The sequence below is a fragment of the Kogia breviceps genome, chromosome 7 (genome assembly GCF_026419965.1).
Source record: "Kogia breviceps isolate mKogBre1 chromosome 7, mKogBre1 haplotype 1, whole genome shotgun sequence".
In the NCBI taxonomy this organism is placed as follows: domain Eukaryota; kingdom Metazoa; phylum Chordata; class Mammalia; order Artiodactyla; family Physeteridae; genus Kogia; species Kogia breviceps.
The window spans coordinates 14810343-14827939 of NC_081316.1; the positions used below are offsets into that span (position 1 = coordinate 14810343).

Here is a 17597-nt window from a genome sequence, read left to right on the forward strand (position 1 = left end):
ACCCCGGCCGGTCTTCGGCAGCGCCCTCTGCACGCAGTCCCTCCAGCTGCACCCCAACAGCCTCCCCGCCCTGAAGCGCCTTCCTCCAACCCCGGGCGGGTTCAGCTGAGCCACCCCCAGCGAAGTGCCCCAGTCCGGGCGTGCCTCTGCCCCATCCCTCCTCTGGCTGCAGTCGCCACCCCGGCCGCCAGGGGGAGCCGACGCGGGGCGGGCGGGCCCGACGCCGGGGGAGGAGGCGGGGCCGCTGCGGCCCCGCCCCCGCCCCGCCCCGGCCGGGCCCCGCCGATTCTCTGGTCTGTCCCGGACAGACTGGCGGGCGGGCGGGCGGTGACGCCGCCGGGCCGGAGCGGGCCGCGCGGGAGCGCGCGGAGGGAGCAGCGGCGCCGTCGGGTCCCCGTCGGGGCTCCGTGGGTCCCCGACCTGCCCCCGGCCCAGCTATGGCGGGCGCCAGGCCCGGCGTCCATGCGCTGCAGCTGGAGCCGCCCACCGTCGTGGAGACCCTGCGGCGCGGGAGTAAGTTCATCAAATGGGACGAGGTAAGTGCAGGGGCCCGCTGCTCCGCCCAGATCCGGGGACTCCCTCACCCCAGCTCCGCCAGACGCCGGGGACCCCCAGCCCAGACTGGCCTGGCCACCGCGCCCCCCCCAACCCCCCATCCCAGCCTGGCTGCGCTCCGGAAACTTGAGTCCCCAGTCGTCCTCGTAATGAAGACTCTGTCTCCCACCCCCCGCTCCCTCATCTGCGGAAAATTTGGCATTCATTCCTTCGCCCAGAGATTTCGAACCCCAATAAATTCCAGCCCCCCACTTTTCTCTGGCCCTTCTCACCTCTCCCGGCCGGTCTAATTCTGGTTCCCCCAACCTTGTCCTGGTCCCCAGACCCCTGCCCGGCACTGGACAGTCTGGCTCAAGAACCATAGCCCCCAGTCTGGTTCAGTGTACCCCCATTCTGAGTGGGTGCCTCTGGGACCCTACTCTTCCGAGTGCCCTAGTCTGAACATTCTTCTCCATTCATCACTTTTTCACCCTATTCTGGCTGGCACCCCTTTGCCCTGCTTCTGGATCCCAGCCCAGCTCGCTGCTCGGGTGGGAGCACCAAGTCACCCCCCTAGTGGAGACTGTGCCCCCCCCCAAGTTCCTCCACCCCGGGGGAACTCTGCTCTCCACTCCTTAGCATCGGGACTTTGAACCCCAATAGATCCTGACTCCCCCTCCCCCCCACCCTTTACCTGACCTGCTCCTGAAGCTTCCCAGAGGCCCCGCTCCCACCTGCGGCTCTGCGAGCTGTCCTGCACCTCACCCTCGTTTTCACACCGCCCCCTCCTCTGCCCCCTGGGCCCCTCCTTCCCCGAGGCTCCCCCCGCCCCCCACGCTGCCGCCTGCCTGAGCTTCCTTGCTGCTCCTTCCCAGACAGGCCGGAGGCCTGGAAGACTCGGCTCCTTTCCGGCTGGGTGGGGCGGGTGGGCGTGGGAGCTGGGGGGAGGCGCTGGGGGCGTGGCCTGAGGTAACAGGTGTGCCATAGAGGGGTGCCCCGGCGCCCCTGGGGCTAGGGGAGACCCCTCCCCCCAGGCCGGCTTGAAGGGAAAAGTTTCTCCTTTTTCTTCCAGTGTGATAAACCCAAATAAGGAAGTGGGAACAGGGAGAGGGCCCTGGGCGTGGGGTGGGGGTTGCTGACAGGGACTTGGGGCCTGAGAACCTGGGGCCTGGGCTGCCTTTGAAGACCAGACCCCTGAGGAGGGGGGGAGGGAGGCCCTGGAGGCAGTACCCACAGAACTCCCCCCTCATCACACTCCTGGGGGGCCCTGAGCCCAGGGCAGGGTTGATAATCCCAGAGAGGGGCTGAGGATGGGTGTCAGCACAGTGAGGTGGGGAGGCCCAAGCATCCCAACAGTTCCCAAGCCTCCAATCCCCTCTGCCCCCAGATCAGCCTCCTGTCCTTTGTCAGTAAAGGCTGAGATGGGCGGGGCTAGTACAGTCCCCATTCTCCGGAAGATGAAAACTGAGTTTGGAGAATGGAGGCTCATCCCAGGCCCCACAGTGGGGTTGTGGCTGAGGTCGGGAGCTGGGAGTCTGGCAGGGGTCCTGGTTTCCTGCTTCCCAAACCTCGGGACTCTGGAGCCATACTGTCTGCATGCAAATCTTGGCTCCTCTTCTTGACGTTCGGCAAGCTAGGTAGTCTCTCTGTGCCTCAGTCTCCTCACCTGTAAGATGGGAAGAACAAGAGTGAAAACCTCATAGATTGCCAGGAGGACTAAGTGAGCTCCCAGATATTGAGTGCTTAGACCCGCACCTGGCAAGCAGTAGGGGCAGCGTAAGGGTGAGCTGTTGTTACGACCATAGGATCGTCCACCAGTGAGCAGCAGCTTGGGGTGGCACCAAGGGGAGGCAGCGTCTTCTCTTGGCCTGGGGCAGGAGAGTTCTACCTGGGGCCACTTGGTCACTTGGCCCCTGGCCGAGTCTAAGCCTCTGATGACACCACCCCCTCCCCCACTGCTGCTGGTCCTGAGTCACACAGGGTGGCCCTCCTCAGCAAATGGGGCCGGTGCACCCTTTTCTACCCGCCTGCCAGCCAGGGCTGTTTGAGCGAGAACAGAATTCACTGTCTAGTCCTGAGGGCAGGGTGAGTCCCTTTCCGAGGGGACTTAGTCTGTGCTCTGTAAGATGGGGTGAGCCTTAAAGCTGTGAGGCTCCCGTGGGGCGCAGGGTTTGGGGGGTCACGGACTTTGAAGCAGATGTAAGGGGTGGTTGGTCGTCATGGGGACCTGAGGGACACAGAAGGACCATGGGGGTCAGGCTTCCACACCCTCTTCTCTCAGTCCATAAATATTCCCAAGCGGCCTGTGAGGGCTTCAGCCACCAGGGAGCTCTCAGACCTTATGAGGAAACTGAGCCCAGGCTTGGGGTCTGCGGAGGCCTCCCCAAGGAGGCAGGTCAGATTTCGGGGATAGAGAAGGAAGGGAGAATATTCTTGCAAAGGAACAATGATGCAAAGACTGGAGGTGGGGAAAGGGTAGTTAGTGGTCCATGTGACAGTCTCAGGGCAAGAGAGCAGTGGGCTGGGAGGGGACTAGGACCTCAGCTTTGTCCTGAGGACTGGAGGGAACCACAAAGGACCTATGGGCTGGCTGAGGCTTCGTCTTCGCTCACTGAGAGAAAGACTGGGGGTGGGGAGGGGTATGGCCCCAGGGGGTCCAGGGACCAAACCTGGGCGGCAGCCCTCACCCCCTGACCCCTGCCGTCCGTCTCATGCCCAGGAGGCCTCCAGTCAGAACCTGGTAACTCTGCGCGTGGACCCCAGTGGCTTCTTCCTGTACTGGACAGGACCCAACATGGTAAGGGCAGGTGCTGGTGCAGCTTGCTGAGGTCTAGGGCTCCCACCCCAGACCCCCCAAACCACCCCCAGCCCACGCCCATGGGGGTGGGGCCCCACTGCTGCCTGACCTCTCCCACGGTTCCCTGGACAGGAAGTGCTAAGGGCGGGAGCTGAGGCTGGGGCTCCAGCAGGGGGTGGATACTGTGGCCTGGGTGGGGAGCTTGGGGGCTCCTAGCTGTCACTCTGTAGCCTCTCAGACCTCCCCTGGCATCTGGTTTCCCCAGGAGGTGGACACACTGGACATCAGTTCCATCAGGGACACGAGGACAGGCCGCTATGCCCGCCTACCCAAGGTGAGTGATGGAGGCCCAGGACTCAGGATGGGAGTGAGGCCGTGGGGGATGGGGACAACCTTCTTCACCCTTGGCTGTCACCTACGCAGGACCCCAAGATTCGGGAGGTGTTGGGCTTTGGGGACCCTGATGCCCGGTTGGAGGAGAAGCTGATAACAGTGGTGGCCGGGCCAGACCCGGTGAATACATCCTTCTTGAACTTCATGGCCGTGCAGGATGACACAGCCAAGGTGGGCTGGGATTGATGGCTCGGCCTGGGGGAGCTACAGCCTCACTTGCTGAGTCAGCCATCACTTAGTAGGTACCTGTTGTGTACTAGGCTGTCCTCTGCCCCTGTTTCTAATCATCCTCTGACAAAATGGTATTTAAGCACTCAGTGCGTACCAGATCTAGTTCTGGGCATGGGCTGTGGCTGGGCCAGCCCCTCTGTGCCCCCCTCACGCCCTCCCCCCCCGGATCCTGACCCCTCAGGTCTGGTCCGAGGAGCTGTTCAAGCTGGCTATGAACATCCTGGCTCAGAACGCCTCCCGGAACACCTTCTTGCGCAAAGCGTGAGCCCTGGGCCTGCCCCGGGGCGGCCGGGTTGGGGGGGAGGGTGCATCGGGGGCGGGTGGGTGTGTGTGTGTGCAGGTAGCTGTTCCCAGGGCGTGACCCTACCACCTGTGTCTCCAGGTACACGAAGCTGAAACTGCAGGTGAACCAGGATGGACGGATCCCGGTCAAGAAGTGAGCGCCCCTTTCCCTCAGCACCTTCTCTGCTTCTCTGACCTTGGTGCCCTTTGCCCCCACTGACCCTAACCCCTCCCATCTGCTCAGCATCCTGAAGATGTTCTCAGCAGACAAGAAGCGGGTAGAAACTGCGCTGGAATCCTGTGGCCTCAATTTCAACCGGGTGAGGGGGCTGGAGACAGGGGTCTGGGTTGGGGGGTGTCACGGTGGGCGCCTGCTCTTTGAGGGCTGGCTGTCCCTGGGTTCTCACCCTTCACTCCTGGCCCCTAGAGCGAGTCCATCCGGCCTGACGAGTTTTCCTTGGAAATCTTCGAGCGGTTCTTGAACAAGCTTTGTCTGCGGCCGGACATTGACAAGATCCTGCTGGAGATGTGAGCAGGGCTGGGCCTGCCTCCCAGCCCCCCATACGCGTGTCTGGCCTCTGCTGGCGTCCCTTCCAGTTCAAGGGAGGGGAAGTGGAGCTGTCGGGGTCTCTGCATGCTGGAGCTGTGCCTGTGCTTAGAGCTGCCTTGCCTGGGGCTCTGTCATGGACACTTCTATGCTGACCCTTGGTCGGGGTTGCTGTCATCTCCCCACACTGGGGCTGAGGACCCAGTGGCTCAGATGTGTTGTCGGTGAGGGCTGCAGCTGAGATCGGGTCCAGGATCTGGAAGCATGGTGTGGTGGGCCAAGCACTTGGTGGCTTCCAAAGCCCTTGCTGATACCAATGGCAGCACCAAATGGTTAGGAGAGCGGATGGGGAAACTGAGGCCCAGAGGGGCCAGCGACTTGCCCAAGTACCAGTCAGAGGGTTCTGGAGCCAGGCACGGCCTTCTGACTCCTCGCAGGGTGAAGGTTTGGAGCAGGGGCTGGTGAGGCTCCAGCCTGACTCCAATTCCTACCCCCTCCAGAGGCGCCAAGGGCAAACCATACCTGACGCTGGAACAGCTCATGGACTTCATCAACCAGAAGCAACGGGACCCGAGGCTCAATGAAGTGCTGTACCCGCCTCTGCGGCCCTCCCAGGCCCGGCTGCTTATCGAGAAGTATGAACCCAACCAGCAATTCCTGGAGAGAGGTGAGCCGGCGTGGGAGCTGGGGGCAAGGCGGGAGGGCCCCAGCTGCCCCTGCTGACCCCACCCCACCCCCAGACCAGATGTCCATGGAGGGCTTCAGCCGTTACCTGGGAGGTGAAGAGAACGGCATCCTGCCCCTAGAGGCCCTGGATCTGAGCGCAGATATGACCCAGCCGCTCAGTGCCTACTTCATCAACTCCTCACACAACACCTATCTCACTGGTGAGCAGGCCCATCCTAGCGTGACCTCTGCCCACTGCTCTCTGGCCCTTAGACTGCTTCCTTCCTTTTGGGGTGGCCCCTGCTAGGGATATACGCCTGGAACAGACTGCCTGCCCTGAGGAGTGGGCTTCTGTGCATGGGTTTCTCGGGGTGGTCCAGGAGGCTTCCCCGGGGGAAGGGCTGAGGCCTGCATCTGCCCGGTGAAGGAACAGCCAGTGCGTAGGCCCGGGAGCAGGAGACCCTTTGGTGCTCTTAAGCAGAAAGGCGGCTGAGAGGTGGGGTGGGGCAGGATGGAGCAGGGTGGGGCAGGGACTGGGGCAGGTAGAGAGGAGAGGGACCCCGGGAGCACCGAAGGAATGGGAAGAATTTGGACCGATCCTGAGTGCGTGGGAAGGCTTCTTGCAAGGTGTTTAGCAGGGGGAGGTGACGTGACCTGGTATGTTTTTAGAAGGATGATGCCAGGTGCTTCGCAGAGATTGGATGGGAGGCGGGGAGGGGCCTGCTGTCCCCAGGAGGTGATGGAGGAGGTGATGGAGGCTGTTTCAGGACAGCAGCGGTGGAGGGAGGAAAGGGAAGCGAGGGGCCATGGGGGTGCTGGGGCTGACTCCCCGGTTCAGGCTGGTGGGATGGGGGTTGGCGGGTGTTTATCTGAGAGAGGGTGAGACCCGGAGGAGGAACCAGCCTGTCAGCCAGTGCTGGTGGATGCCAACTCTTCCCGGCTTTGGGACTTTTGGGAGAGATGGTGCTGGTTCCACGGTGAATTAAGGAGTGGTCAGAAGCTGTTCCGACAGAGTGTGCCAGGGCCAGGCCACCCCCGGGGCTCTGCATCCCCAGCATGGCCCGGTTCAGCGCAGGCCTGGGGAAGAGGGTGAGGCTGGTGGGGTGGCCGTGGTGACAGAGCCTCGCCCCCAGCGGGGCAGCTGGCGGGAACCTCGTCGGTGGAGATGTACCGGCAGGCACTGCTGTGGGGCTGCCGCTGCGTGGAGCTGGACGTGTGGAAAGGGCGGCCGCCTGAGGAGGAGCCCTTCATTACCCATGGCTTCACCATGACCACGGAGGTACCGCTGCGAGATGTGCTGGAGGCCATTGCGGAGACCGCCTTCAAGACCTCGCCCTACCCCGTCATCCTCTCCTTTGAGAACCACGTGGACTCGTGAGTGGGCCCCTGACCCTGGGACCCCGATCCTGGCCTGGGGACTCCTGATGACCCAGAGACAATCACCTCACCATGGCACTGTTGGACTGCTCCTGTGACCTCTGACCCTGGGATTTTTCACTGACCCTGCCGGCCTCTGACCTACCCTGGGGACCTCAGCTTCACCCCAAGAACCTCTGACCTCTGACCTTGGCCCCACAGGGCAAAGCAGCAGGCCAAGATGGCTGAGTACTGCTGCTCCATCTTTGGGGATGCGCTGCTTATCGACCCCCTGGACAAGTACCCGGTATGGGGCTCAGAGCCGGGGCGGGGCATGGGGGTGAGGCCACCCAGCAGACCCTGACCTGTCCGTGCCCACCAGCTGGCCCCGGGCGTCGCCCTGCCCAGCCCCCAGGACCTGATGGGCCGCATCCTGGTGAAGAACAAGAAGCGGCACCGGCCCAGCAGTGGCGTTCCCGACAGCTCCGTGCGCAGGCGGCCGCTAGAGCAGAGCAACTCGGCCCTGAGCGAGAGCTCCGTTGCCACCGAGCCCTCCTCGCCCCAGCTCGGTAAGGCCCTGGCCCGACCTTCGACCCCCCCAGTCCTGACCCTAACCTCCCACTTCGCTGAGCTCAGCCCTCCCCGGGGATGCTCGCTCTGCTCCCAACCTGACCTCCCTCCTCACCAAGCCACTCGCCACCTCTCTGCTGAGTATGGGACCTCTGACCCCTGACCCCAGGTGCTCACCTCACTGAACTTCACCCCAGTTGGATCTGGCTCCGTCCACCTCCTGACCCCTCAATCTCAACCTCCACCTCGCACCTCACAGAGCCCTCCCCCTCAACCAGGTTATGACTCTGAATTCTGACCTCTGACCTCAATCACCTCTGACCTAAACCACCTCTCTCCTGAGACCCCTACTGAGTCGACCCACCCAGCCGGTTCTAATTTCAGCTCACCCTGGACCTCTCACTTTACTGAGGTCCCGCTCACATCCGACCCCTGAGTGTTCACCTCACTAAGCGCCCTCACTGACCCCTGACTTGGAACCCCACCGTGTCATCCTTTACCCCCACTGTCAAGGCTGTTGTACCCCACTTCTCACCCTTTGGAGCCATGCTACCTACCTCCCTGCTGGATATAACTCTGCATCCTGATCTTTGACCTTTGATTCCTCTACACCACCGTTCAGTTTGATGCCATCCAGCTCCTGAGCTCCCCCCGTCCCCCAGCCACACTGCCCTGAGAGTACCCCTTGACTCCGTGAGTCGCCTCTACACACTGGGCACAACTCCTCCTGGCTCCTGTGTGTCTGTGTGTGCCCTGACCCCCGACCCCCTGTGGCCTTGTCCTCTGCAGGGTCCCCCAGCTCTGACAGCTGCCCGGGCCTGAGCAATGGGGAGGAGGCGGGCCTTGAGAAGTCCAGCCTGGAGCCTCAGAAGTCTCTGGGTGAGGAGAGTTTGCAGCGGGGCCCTGATGCTCTTGGATCTGCCTACCGTGAGGATGAGGAAGAGGATGAGGAAGAGGAGGAACAGACGGACCCCAAAAAGCCGACCACCGACGAGGTCAGGCCTACAGGCCGGAAGAGGGGGTGGCGGCACATCTTCACTTCCCAAGTGTTTGCTGAGCCCTGACTGTGCCAGGCACAGTACCGGGTGCTGGGTCCGCTCGCGATCAGATGTTATCCTGCCCTCCCAGAGTTCAGAGGGGGGTGTGTGTGGAGTGAGGGAGGGGTCTTAGCTAAACAGGCACGGAAGCGAGTGTGAAATTGTGTTCAGGACGTGGGCCAGGAGGGGTGAGTTAGGGTGCAGAACTGGGGGGAGGAGAGGGAGTCGGACCTCAGCGGGTCCGTTGGGTGAGCAGACCTGAGGAAGAGGGAACACCGTGCAAAGGCCCTGTGGCAGGGCCAGAGTGCAGGGGGAGGGGGCAGTGCAAGACGAGGGAGCGCTGAGTTTTGAGGAGAGAAGGTCAATCATGACATTGGGTTTGAGAGGGGCCCAGAGTGGGGAAGGGTGTGGGCAGCCATGGTCGAGCTCAGGTAGCAGGGGTTGAGTTTGAGGCTCTTGTGAGCCACCCAAGAGGAGATGGCAGGTGGTGGTTGGAAATGAGACTGGGGTTGGAAATTTGGGGCTCATCTGCATGTGAGTAATTGAACCCCTGGTGTTGGGTGAGGAGTTCCACCTTCTAAGGATCAGGGAGGCAGAAGGCAAACCAGGAAGGTGGGGTCCAGGGCACATAGGAGAGGCCCAGAGAGAAGGCTGTGGGGCAGATGAGACCAGGACTGACAGGCGTGGCCAGGCTGGGGTCTTTGCTGAGAGAACTGGGCAGTGTGATTGCAGGGCTGGGAGGAGGGTCAGTGCCTCCTTCGTGGTGGGGGGCAGGTGAGAGAACTTCCAACTGATGGCTGGGGACCATGGGACCGCTGACCCTGCATTTGGGGGCCACAGGGCACTGCCAGCAGTGAGGTCAATGCCACTGAGGAAATGTCGACACTTGTCAACTACATCGAGCCCGTCAAGTTCAAGTCCTTTGAGGCTGCTCGAAGTGAGTGTGGTGAGAGGTGGAGGAGTGGGAGGGGGTCTGGCCCTGCCAGGCCTGACCCCCTCCCACTCCCCACCCCCCAGAGAGGAACAAGTGCTTTGAGATGTCATCCTTTGTGGAGACCAAGGCCATGGAGCAACTGACCAAGAGCCCCATGGAGTTTGTGGAGTATCCTTCCGCGTTGCTAGGGCTGGCAGGGTGGCGCTACTTACTCGGAGGCTGGCTCAGATTGTTATGACCCCGCTCGTAGCACCTGCGCGGGATCCTGAGGCTCTAGCCCCCTGGTCTGGGTTTTGAGCTGGCCTGGGAGACTGTACAGGGCCTAGGCCGAGAAGTGGGGGACTGAAGGGGCAGCTTGAGCAAAGGCGGGGAGGTGGGTTCACAGGAGCTGAGGATGGGCCTGGAGCACCGGGCTCGAGGCAGAAGGCAGGGCCGCTACCCGACGGGGCCAGTACCCGGCATGGCCCCTGACTGCCAACCTCAGATACAACAAGCAGCAGCTCAGCCGCATCTACCCCAAGGGCACACGCGTGGACTCGTCCAACTACATGCCCCAGCTCTTCTGGAACGTGGGCTGCCAGCTCGTCGCGCTCAACTTCCAGACCCTGGGTGAGTGCTGGCCTGCCTTGACCTTTGACCTCTGGCCCCCAGCCTCACTGACTTCTGCCCCATGACCCTGTTACTCTTGACTGAAGGGGCCTCTGACTGTCTAATCCCAGATCCCCAAACCTAGCCGAGACCTTGGCTGACCCTAACTCCTGACCTTGGCTGATCCTAGACCCTTCCCCTTGTCCATTCTTTCCTGGGTCTGGATCCTTGATGCCATTTGATCCGACCTGAACGACTGCTGGTTCCCCCTCTGCACGGCACTGTTCTTCATGACTCGTGACCCCATTTGAACTGCTGACCTTTGCCCTCCCCCTGTTGCCCCCAGACGTGGCCATGCAGCTCAACGCGGGTGTGTTCGAGTACAACGGGCGCAGTGGCTACTTACTCAAGCCCGAGTTCATGCGGCGGCCGGACAAGTCCTTTGACCCCTTCACCGAGGTCATCGTGGACGGCATCGTGGCCAATGCCGTGCGGGTCAAGGTGGGGCCAGGGAGGGCTCAGGCCAGGGTGTCCTGGGGACGGGACTCTCAGCAGCCACCTCACCCTCCTGGCCCCCCAGGTGATCTCGGGGCAGTTCCTGTCCGACAGGAAGGTGGGCATCTACGTGGAGGTGGATATGTTCGGCCTCCCTGTCGACACGCGGCGCAAGTACCGCACCCGGACCTCTCAGGGAAACTCGTTCAACCCCGTGTGGGATGAGGAGCCCTTCGACTTCCCCAAGGTGAGCCCCGCGCCTGCGCCCTCCCCGGCACAGGGAGCTGCAGCCCAGACCTGCCGGGCTCTCTTAGTGGGGGGAGGGAACCAGGAGCACTGGTGGCGGTTGGGGGGATGTGAAGGTGGGCGTGCCCCGGCACCTCAAGGCTGGAGCTGTCACCTCCAGGCCCCACCCCGGGTCCTGCATGTCCCAGCATCAGGCTCACGCTCCCTTCCCTCTGTGGGGTGAGAGGAGAGGACAGGAAGCTGAGATGGCAGGAGGTCCCGCAGCTCCCGTGGGGAGTGGGCGCTGCCCACCCCATCTCCCAGGCAGGAGGGACTTGCTCCAAGCTCACCCCAGCTTCTCCCTGCCCCCCAAATGGATGGGCCCTCTGCAGCCTGCTGGGGTGGGGTGTGGCCTCAGGCCCAGACTCATGCCAGTTTCTAAGCTGGCAGTGACCAGACCTGTCCCACCATAGCGATGCCTGGAGGGGTCCATCTGCCCGTTCTCTTGACTCAGGGCTCTGGTGGAAGCTGGTCATCCCTTTGGCGAGGTCATAGAGGTGTGGGTCCACCACTGGCTCAGTGGCGATGGTGACTGATGGTCAGTGGTTTGAGTCAGATTGTCCAAGGGCCCACTCTGGGTGTCGGCCTTGGTGGCTGTGGTCAGCTGCAGCTCAGACCAGTCTGGGCCCTCAGGTGGTGCTGCCCACGCTGGCTTCGCTGCGCATCGCGGCCTTCGAGGAGGGTGGCAAGTTCGTGGGGCACCGGGTCCTGCCTGTCTCTGCCATCCGCTCAGGTGAGGCCGCTTGGGCTCTGGGCAGCACGGGGGGCAGGGTGTGTGGGGACCTATCGGGGCGCAGCCATCTTGCCCTCCCGCCCTCCCAGGGTACCACTACATCTGCCTGCGGAACGAGGCCAACCAGCCGCTGTGCCTGCCGGCCCTGCTCATCTACACTGAGGCCTCTGACTACATCCCCGATGACCACCAGGGTGAGCTGGAGGGCGCTGGGCGGGGCAGGCCAGGCAGGGTGGGGACAAGGGCGCCACCGGGGCCTGGGGGTGGCTGGGACTGGGGGCCCCAGCTAAGGGCGGTCAACAGAGCTGAGGTGGGTTCTGTGCTCCCTCCGTCCCTCCGTGAGACCAGAGCCGGGGAAGGCTGGTCCGGAGGCTGGCTCCAGGGGTTCTATCTCTGAGACCCTTGCCCTCTGCCCCCACCCAGACTACGCAGAGGCCCTGATCAATCCCATCAAACACGTCAGCCTGATGGACCAGAGGGCCAAGCAGCTGGCCGCCCTCATTGGGGAGAGTGAGGTGAGCCAGGGCACCAGGGCAGGTCGGGGGCAGGCAGGAGGCAGCAGGGCTCAGGCTCACCTGGACCCTGGGGACCCCTGGGGGTCGGGGTGTGGGTGGGGTAGGGTGGTGAGGGCTGACCTCTGGGCCCAGCCCCGGTGGAGAAGCACCCTGCAGCCTTCTCTGCTCTCCTCCACCTGCACCGTCCCATGCCACTCCCAGCTGGTGGTCTGGCTCTTCTCCCCAAGTGGGGCTGTTCCCTGCCTGCTGCAGACGCTAACTTCATGCAGTTACCCACACCGTCCCTCCAACCCTGGGCTCCGCTGGCCTTTCTGCCCAGGGCAGCGTGGGGCTTCAGAGCTCTCTTGTTCAATAGGCTCAGCCGTCTCCCAGTTACTCTCCACATTTTAAGGAGATGGAAACCACTCCTTTTGCATGAGAAAGGCCTTCAGGACAGTCTTGGGCTAGAACTCTTCCTGCTGCCAGCGGGTTCGAGGCCAGGGTGCAGGGTTCAGCCACAGCCGCTTCACCAGGGCAGCTGGAAATCCTGGGAGCCGGGCAGTGGCTTCTGCGGGGGGCGGTCAGGAGCAGAGACTCGCCGCAGATTTAGACCCGGTCTCACGGGGCCCCGCAGCAGGCAGGGAAGAGAGACGGCTGCCTAGAGCTGTTAGTGGGAGAGGCTGGTGCCCACTCTGTGGTCACTTCCTTCATTGATTTAATCAGGAGCTAAGCAACGAGGAAGATGAGCAGCTGTGGGCAAGGGTGGAAGGGGACTTGGAGAGGGGAGGAAACGGGGCTGGGCTAAGGCTTTCCGGAACAATCTGGAAGTTCCTAAGCATATGCAGTGAGGCCTGGCATCCTAGAGACACGACCTCACGTTATCTTCTTCATGCCTCACGTGGAAAGAGGGGTTAGAAATGCTCGTTTTATACCTCTTGTTCTCACGGAGTTGTCCCAGCAGCCCCACATTACAGAGGAGGAGTCCAGGGCCAGGCAGCCTGAGGGAGGTTGTGAAGGACAGAAAGGTCTGGAGACGGGGAATTCCCTGGCGGTCCAGTGGTTAGGACTTCGCACTTTCACTGCTGTGGGCCCGGGTTTGATCCCTGGTCGGGGAACTAAGATCCCACATGTCGCGTGACGTGGCCAAAAAAAAAAGGGGGGCGGAATCTGGAGAGAATAGCATTTCTGGAAAGAGCATAGAGCATTCTACTTTCTCCCCCACAGGCTCAGGCTGGCCCGGAGACAAGCCAGGAGACCCAGTCTCAGCAGCCAGGGTCCCAGCTGAGCCCAAACCCCACACCCAGCCCACTGGACGCCTCCCCCCGCCGGCCCCCAGGCCCCGTCACCTCCCCCGCCAGCACCTCCCTCAGCAGCCTAGGTGAGGGGTGGCCTGGAGTGGGCGCAGGGGCATAGCTCTGCTGCTGGCTCCTCCAGCTTCTGACAGACTTGCTTCTGCTCTCCAGGTCAGCGCGATGACCTCATTGCCAGCGTCCTCTCAGGTAGGGGGCAGGCCTGTTCTGGGGGCGGGGCGACTCCTGGAGGGGGCGGGTGCTCCTGCAGGGTTGGTCTGCCCCAGCCCAGCCTGGCCCGGCCCATCTTTGCTCTGCTGCCCACAGAGGTGGCCCCGGCCCCGCTGGATGAGCTCCGAGGCCACAAGGCCCTGGTGAAGCTCCAGAGCCGGCAAGAGCGAGACTTGCGAGAGCTGCACAAGAAGCATCAGCGGAAGGCGGTTGCCCTCACACGCCGGTTGCTTGACAACCTGGCCCAGGCCCGGGCCGAGAGCAGGTGCCAGCACCGGCCGGGTGTCCTGTGAGTGTCCAGCCTGCCTGTGTGCAAGTGTGCTGCGTGCATGGATGTGAATATGAGGATGTGTGTCCACATGCGTTTTTGCACTAGGTGGGTGTGGAGGGATGGCCAAGGGCTGCCCCTTGACCCCAGGGAGGAGGGTTTGGTGCAAGGAAGACAGAGGAGTCTGGGTCCCACCCTCTTTCCGCCAGGGATACCTTTTTTGAAGTCCCCGTAAGAGTGTGTTTCCAGAGACTGTTGCCCAAACAGGCTCCGAACATTTGGGTGGAGCTAACGGGCCTCCTCATTGGCGTAACAGATCCCACCCCCTCTGGGCTGGCATCTCCCATTGCCTGCTGGAGTATGTCCTGTCCCCCTGCCCTCCCAGCCCAAGTCCATGTGACGACCTGAGCATCACCCAGAGGGGTTCTCCCCACAGAGGCGGGGAGGACGAGAGGCAGGAGGAGGAAGAGGTGAAGAGGTATCAAGAGTTCCAAAAGAAACAGGTGCAGTGTCTGCTGGAGCTGAGGGAGGCGCAGGCGGACACAGAGGCCGAGCGGAGGCTGGAGCACCTGAGACAGGTGAGGGGGACGTGTGGCAGTGGGGGAGAGACTGCCTCCTGGACAGGCCTGTCAGCCCGTGTCACCTGTTGGCCACCTGTGTCTGTAGGCTCAGCAGAGGCTCAGGGAGATTGTCATGGATGCTCACACCACTCAGTTCAAGAGACTGAAGGAGCTGAACGAGAGGTGAAGGCAGGGGATCTCATGGGCAGACGGGGGATACTCCCTGGTGCCAGGAGGAGGGCAGAGACTCCAGTCCTGCCATTGAGCCTTCCTCTTCCCCCACTGGCTCCTCCAGGGAGAAGAAGGAACTGCAGAAGATCCTGGACAGAAAGCGCCACAACAGTATCTCAGAGGCAAAGACCAGGGAGAAACATAAGAAGGAGGCGTAAGGGCATCAGGGCCGGGAGCCATTTGGGCGCTGGGCAGGCCGGGCCGGGTGCCTGGGCACTAAGCCCATCCTGCCTTGCTCCTGTGCAGGGAACTGACAGAGATTAACCGTCGGCACATCACTGAGTCAGTCAACTCCATCCGTCGGGTGAGTGAAGCTCAGGTGCCACCCTAGCCCACCCCTGTTCCTTCAGTCATCGTAAACCTGTATCCTGGGGGCCAGCCTGGTGCTACCTTGCCCTAGAGGGATTTCTAGAGTCTTTTCCTTTGGGTCTGGAAGGTTTGCTATAAGAGTCATCTCAGGACCCTGGCCACACAACTCCGGGAGCCTATGCCTGCCTGACTTCTGTGCCCAGGCAGAGCCCTGGGGTCCGGGCCCCTTCCTTAGAGACCCTTGGCTGAGTCCTTGTCCCCCCACAGCTGGAGGAGGCCCAGAAGCAGCGGCAGGAACGCCTTGTGGCCGCGCAGCAGCAGATTCTCCAACAGCTGACAGAAGAGGAGCCCAAGGTGAGGCCTTGGATGAGGGGCAGGCAGGCAGCAGGTAGGCAGAGCGCCAGGTGGCCTGGCTTTGCCTGTGATAACTCTTCTTCCTGCAGCTGCTGGCCCAGCTGGCTCAGGAGTGTCAGCAGCAGCGGGAGAGGCTGCCCCAGGAGATCCGCTGGAGCCTTCTGGGCGAGACGCCGGAGGGACTGGGGGACGGGCATCTGGTGGCCTGTGCCAGCAATGGTCACGCGCCTGGGAGCAGTGGGCACCTGTCCGGCGCTGATTCGGAGAGCCAAGAGGAGACTACGAAGCTCTGAACTGGCTGAGCAAGAGGTGGCCACCAGGCCAGGGTGGGCACTGGGAGGAGGGCAGGAGGCTAAGACACTAAATGCTTTTTTAAAAAAACCTTTTTATCTTTAGAAATTTTATTTTTTTAAACTGGGGCGAGCACCCCACACTAACTCCCTTCCTTCACCCTCCTGGGGCCCCTTTAAATCCCCAGTCCCTGCCCTCAGTCCTAGGGAAGGTGCTGGGTGGGTCACTCGGGGCCAGAGGGCCTCGCCCCCAGGACACCCACACCCTAGAGTGGGACTCATCTCCCTCACTTCCTCAGGGAACAGTGGGTGGAGACTTCGAGCTCCGGGAAGTCGGGGTCACATTCTTTCTCTATCCTTTGGGGGTTATTTTACATGAATAAAAGTGGATTTCAGGGACCCTGTGTGCAGCGTGGTTTGGGGTGGGGCAGTGCTGGAGAGGACTCGGGCCCTAGATCTGGCTCTGCTACTTCTGGAGCCTCAGTTTTCTCATCTATAAAATGGGATTGTGGGCATTGTGGGATTGAGGTCAGGCCCCCAACAGAAGGTTGCTGGGTTTCAACCTTGAGACCTCCTTGCCCAGGAACTGCCTGCATATCTTCCCAGTGATCTGACATCAGAGGCCCTCTGGCCTCCCCCAGGCTTTCCTGTCTCTATGCCCTCTGCCCTGGGCTATCACTCCTGCTCTCCTCTCCCCCCACCCCACCCCACCCCACCCCACCCCCACCCATTACTTTTCTCCCTCCCGGGCTCTTCTTGTCCTCCCTTCACAGAGGCTCAGGCCTCTGCTTCAGGAAGCCTCCCCTGCACCCTCTTCCTGTTGCCTGATATGACCCAAGCACCCAGCATCTTCCGCTGAGGCTGCTCCGGGCCACACAGGCAGTTGACTGTATCGGGGGATGGACCTGTTCGGGGTGGTGCTGGGCAGCTCAGAACCTGCCCAACATCAGGGGACCTGGGCTCTCAGCAATAGGTGGGAAGTGGATGAGCCTGGAAGTGACCTTTGGGAGAAGGGAGGCTGACAGTCACAGACACTCACAAGGGCTAGGAGACGCAGCATCCCCCTCATCCCTGTGAGGGAGACGTTATGCCTGTTTTGCAGATGAGGAAACTGAGGCCACAACTAAGTCAAGACGTCCTGACCTGGAGGCAGGGTGGGCCTGGACCCTCTATGGCAGACTGTCTTCGGCCAGCCTGGAGGACCTGCTCCATGCCTCCCCCTCCTGCCCTGGGACAGCGTGGAGTGGCAGAGACCCCGCAGCGAGGGTGCGGCTGGGTTCTGCAGCAGGGTCAGGCTGGCACTTCTTCAAGGCCTCTCCCAGCTTCCTGGCGCTTCCCGGGCTGCCTCCCTCCTCCAGAGGAAGGCAGCCTCTTATCTGAGCTTATCTCCTGCCAATTGAGTGTTTTCTTTCTTTGTTTTTGCTGCAACCTCAGGCAAACAGATGGGGTGGGGAGGCCAGAGAAACAGGATTTCCAGAGCGGGGCCTTTCCAGGGCTGGGGACCTCTGCCTTGGGCCCTGCTCCCTTAGGGTCAGTATCATTGCCCGGGCCTTCCCTGCTTCTGTGGTCAGGTCCGGTCCTAGCCCCAAAGCTGCCCCGTCCAGGCCCCTGAGCAGCCGACTCCCATCTTCCTGACTCCACACATAAACACTATGCGTCAGTCCACAGGTCCTCAAAGACCAGGCTAAACTCCAAACTCCTGGGCATGACATTCCGACCCTTGAGAAGCCTGGCCTCTGCAGCTCCCCCATCCTTCCAAGGGTTTACTCTTTCCTCCACTGGGAATGACAGCCCCCTCCCACATCTCAAGTCTCAGCTCTGGCTCACCTCCTCCCTGAAGCCGTCCCTGACTTTACCATGCCGGAGGGAGCCGCCCTCACCCCACTTCCAGGCCCCTGTTATAGCACTGGCTGACAGTAACTCCACTGTGAGAGGCTGGCTTTCCCCTTGCCAGGAAGCTTGGGACAGCAGGGGCTGTGGCGTAATTCATCTCTGTGTACCTAGTACAAAGTGCTGGCTGGTCTGTAGGGGGCGCCAATAAATCTTTCTGAAATTGAGCTCTGAGCTCTGCTCCCAGGTCCTGGTGAAGCTTCTCGGGTTCCCTAGCGATCACTCTACTCACA

General features: G+C 62.0%; 1 protein-coding gene across 3 annotated transcripts; it reads left to right on the forward strand.

The window, feature by feature from the left end:
• Window positions 1-328: 328 nt before the first annotated feature.
• On the forward strand, window positions 329-17538 carry PLCB3 (phospholipase C beta 3). Of its 3 annotated transcripts, XM_059068931.2 has the most exons (32): window positions 336-536; window positions 3254-3331; window positions 3597-3665; window positions 3755-3895; window positions 4137-4216; window positions 4338-4391; window positions 4482-4557; window positions 4665-4765; window positions 5285-5451; window positions 5525-5671; window positions 6584-6824; window positions 7029-7113; window positions 7189-7375; window positions 8166-8371; window positions 9254-9350; window positions 9431-9515; window positions 9832-9956; window positions 10282-10436; window positions 10516-10677; window positions 11349-11448; window positions 11538-11642; window positions 11872-11963; window positions 13167-13320; window positions 13406-13441; window positions 13559-13751; window positions 14167-14308; window positions 14397-14473; window positions 14586-14675; window positions 14768-14825; window positions 15098-15184; window positions 15274-15493; window positions 16577-17538. In XM_059068931.2, exons 1-31 carry the CDS (start codon window positions 438-440, stop codon window positions 15475-15477), a joined length of 3693 nt encoding a protein of 1230 aa, XP_058924914.1. In that variant the 5' UTR covers window positions 336-437; the 3' UTR covers window positions 15478-15493; window positions 16577-17538. The 3 variants fall into 3 exon arrangements, with proteins under 3 accessions (XP_058924913.1, XP_058924914.1, XP_066893600.1); XM_059068930.2 differs by lacking the exon at window positions 16577-17538 and having other exon boundaries at window positions 329-536; window positions 15274-15873; XM_067037499.1 differs by lacking the exon at window positions 16577-17538 and having other exon boundaries at window positions 13559-13727; window positions 15274-15873.
• Window positions 17539-17597: the final 59 nt, after the last annotated feature.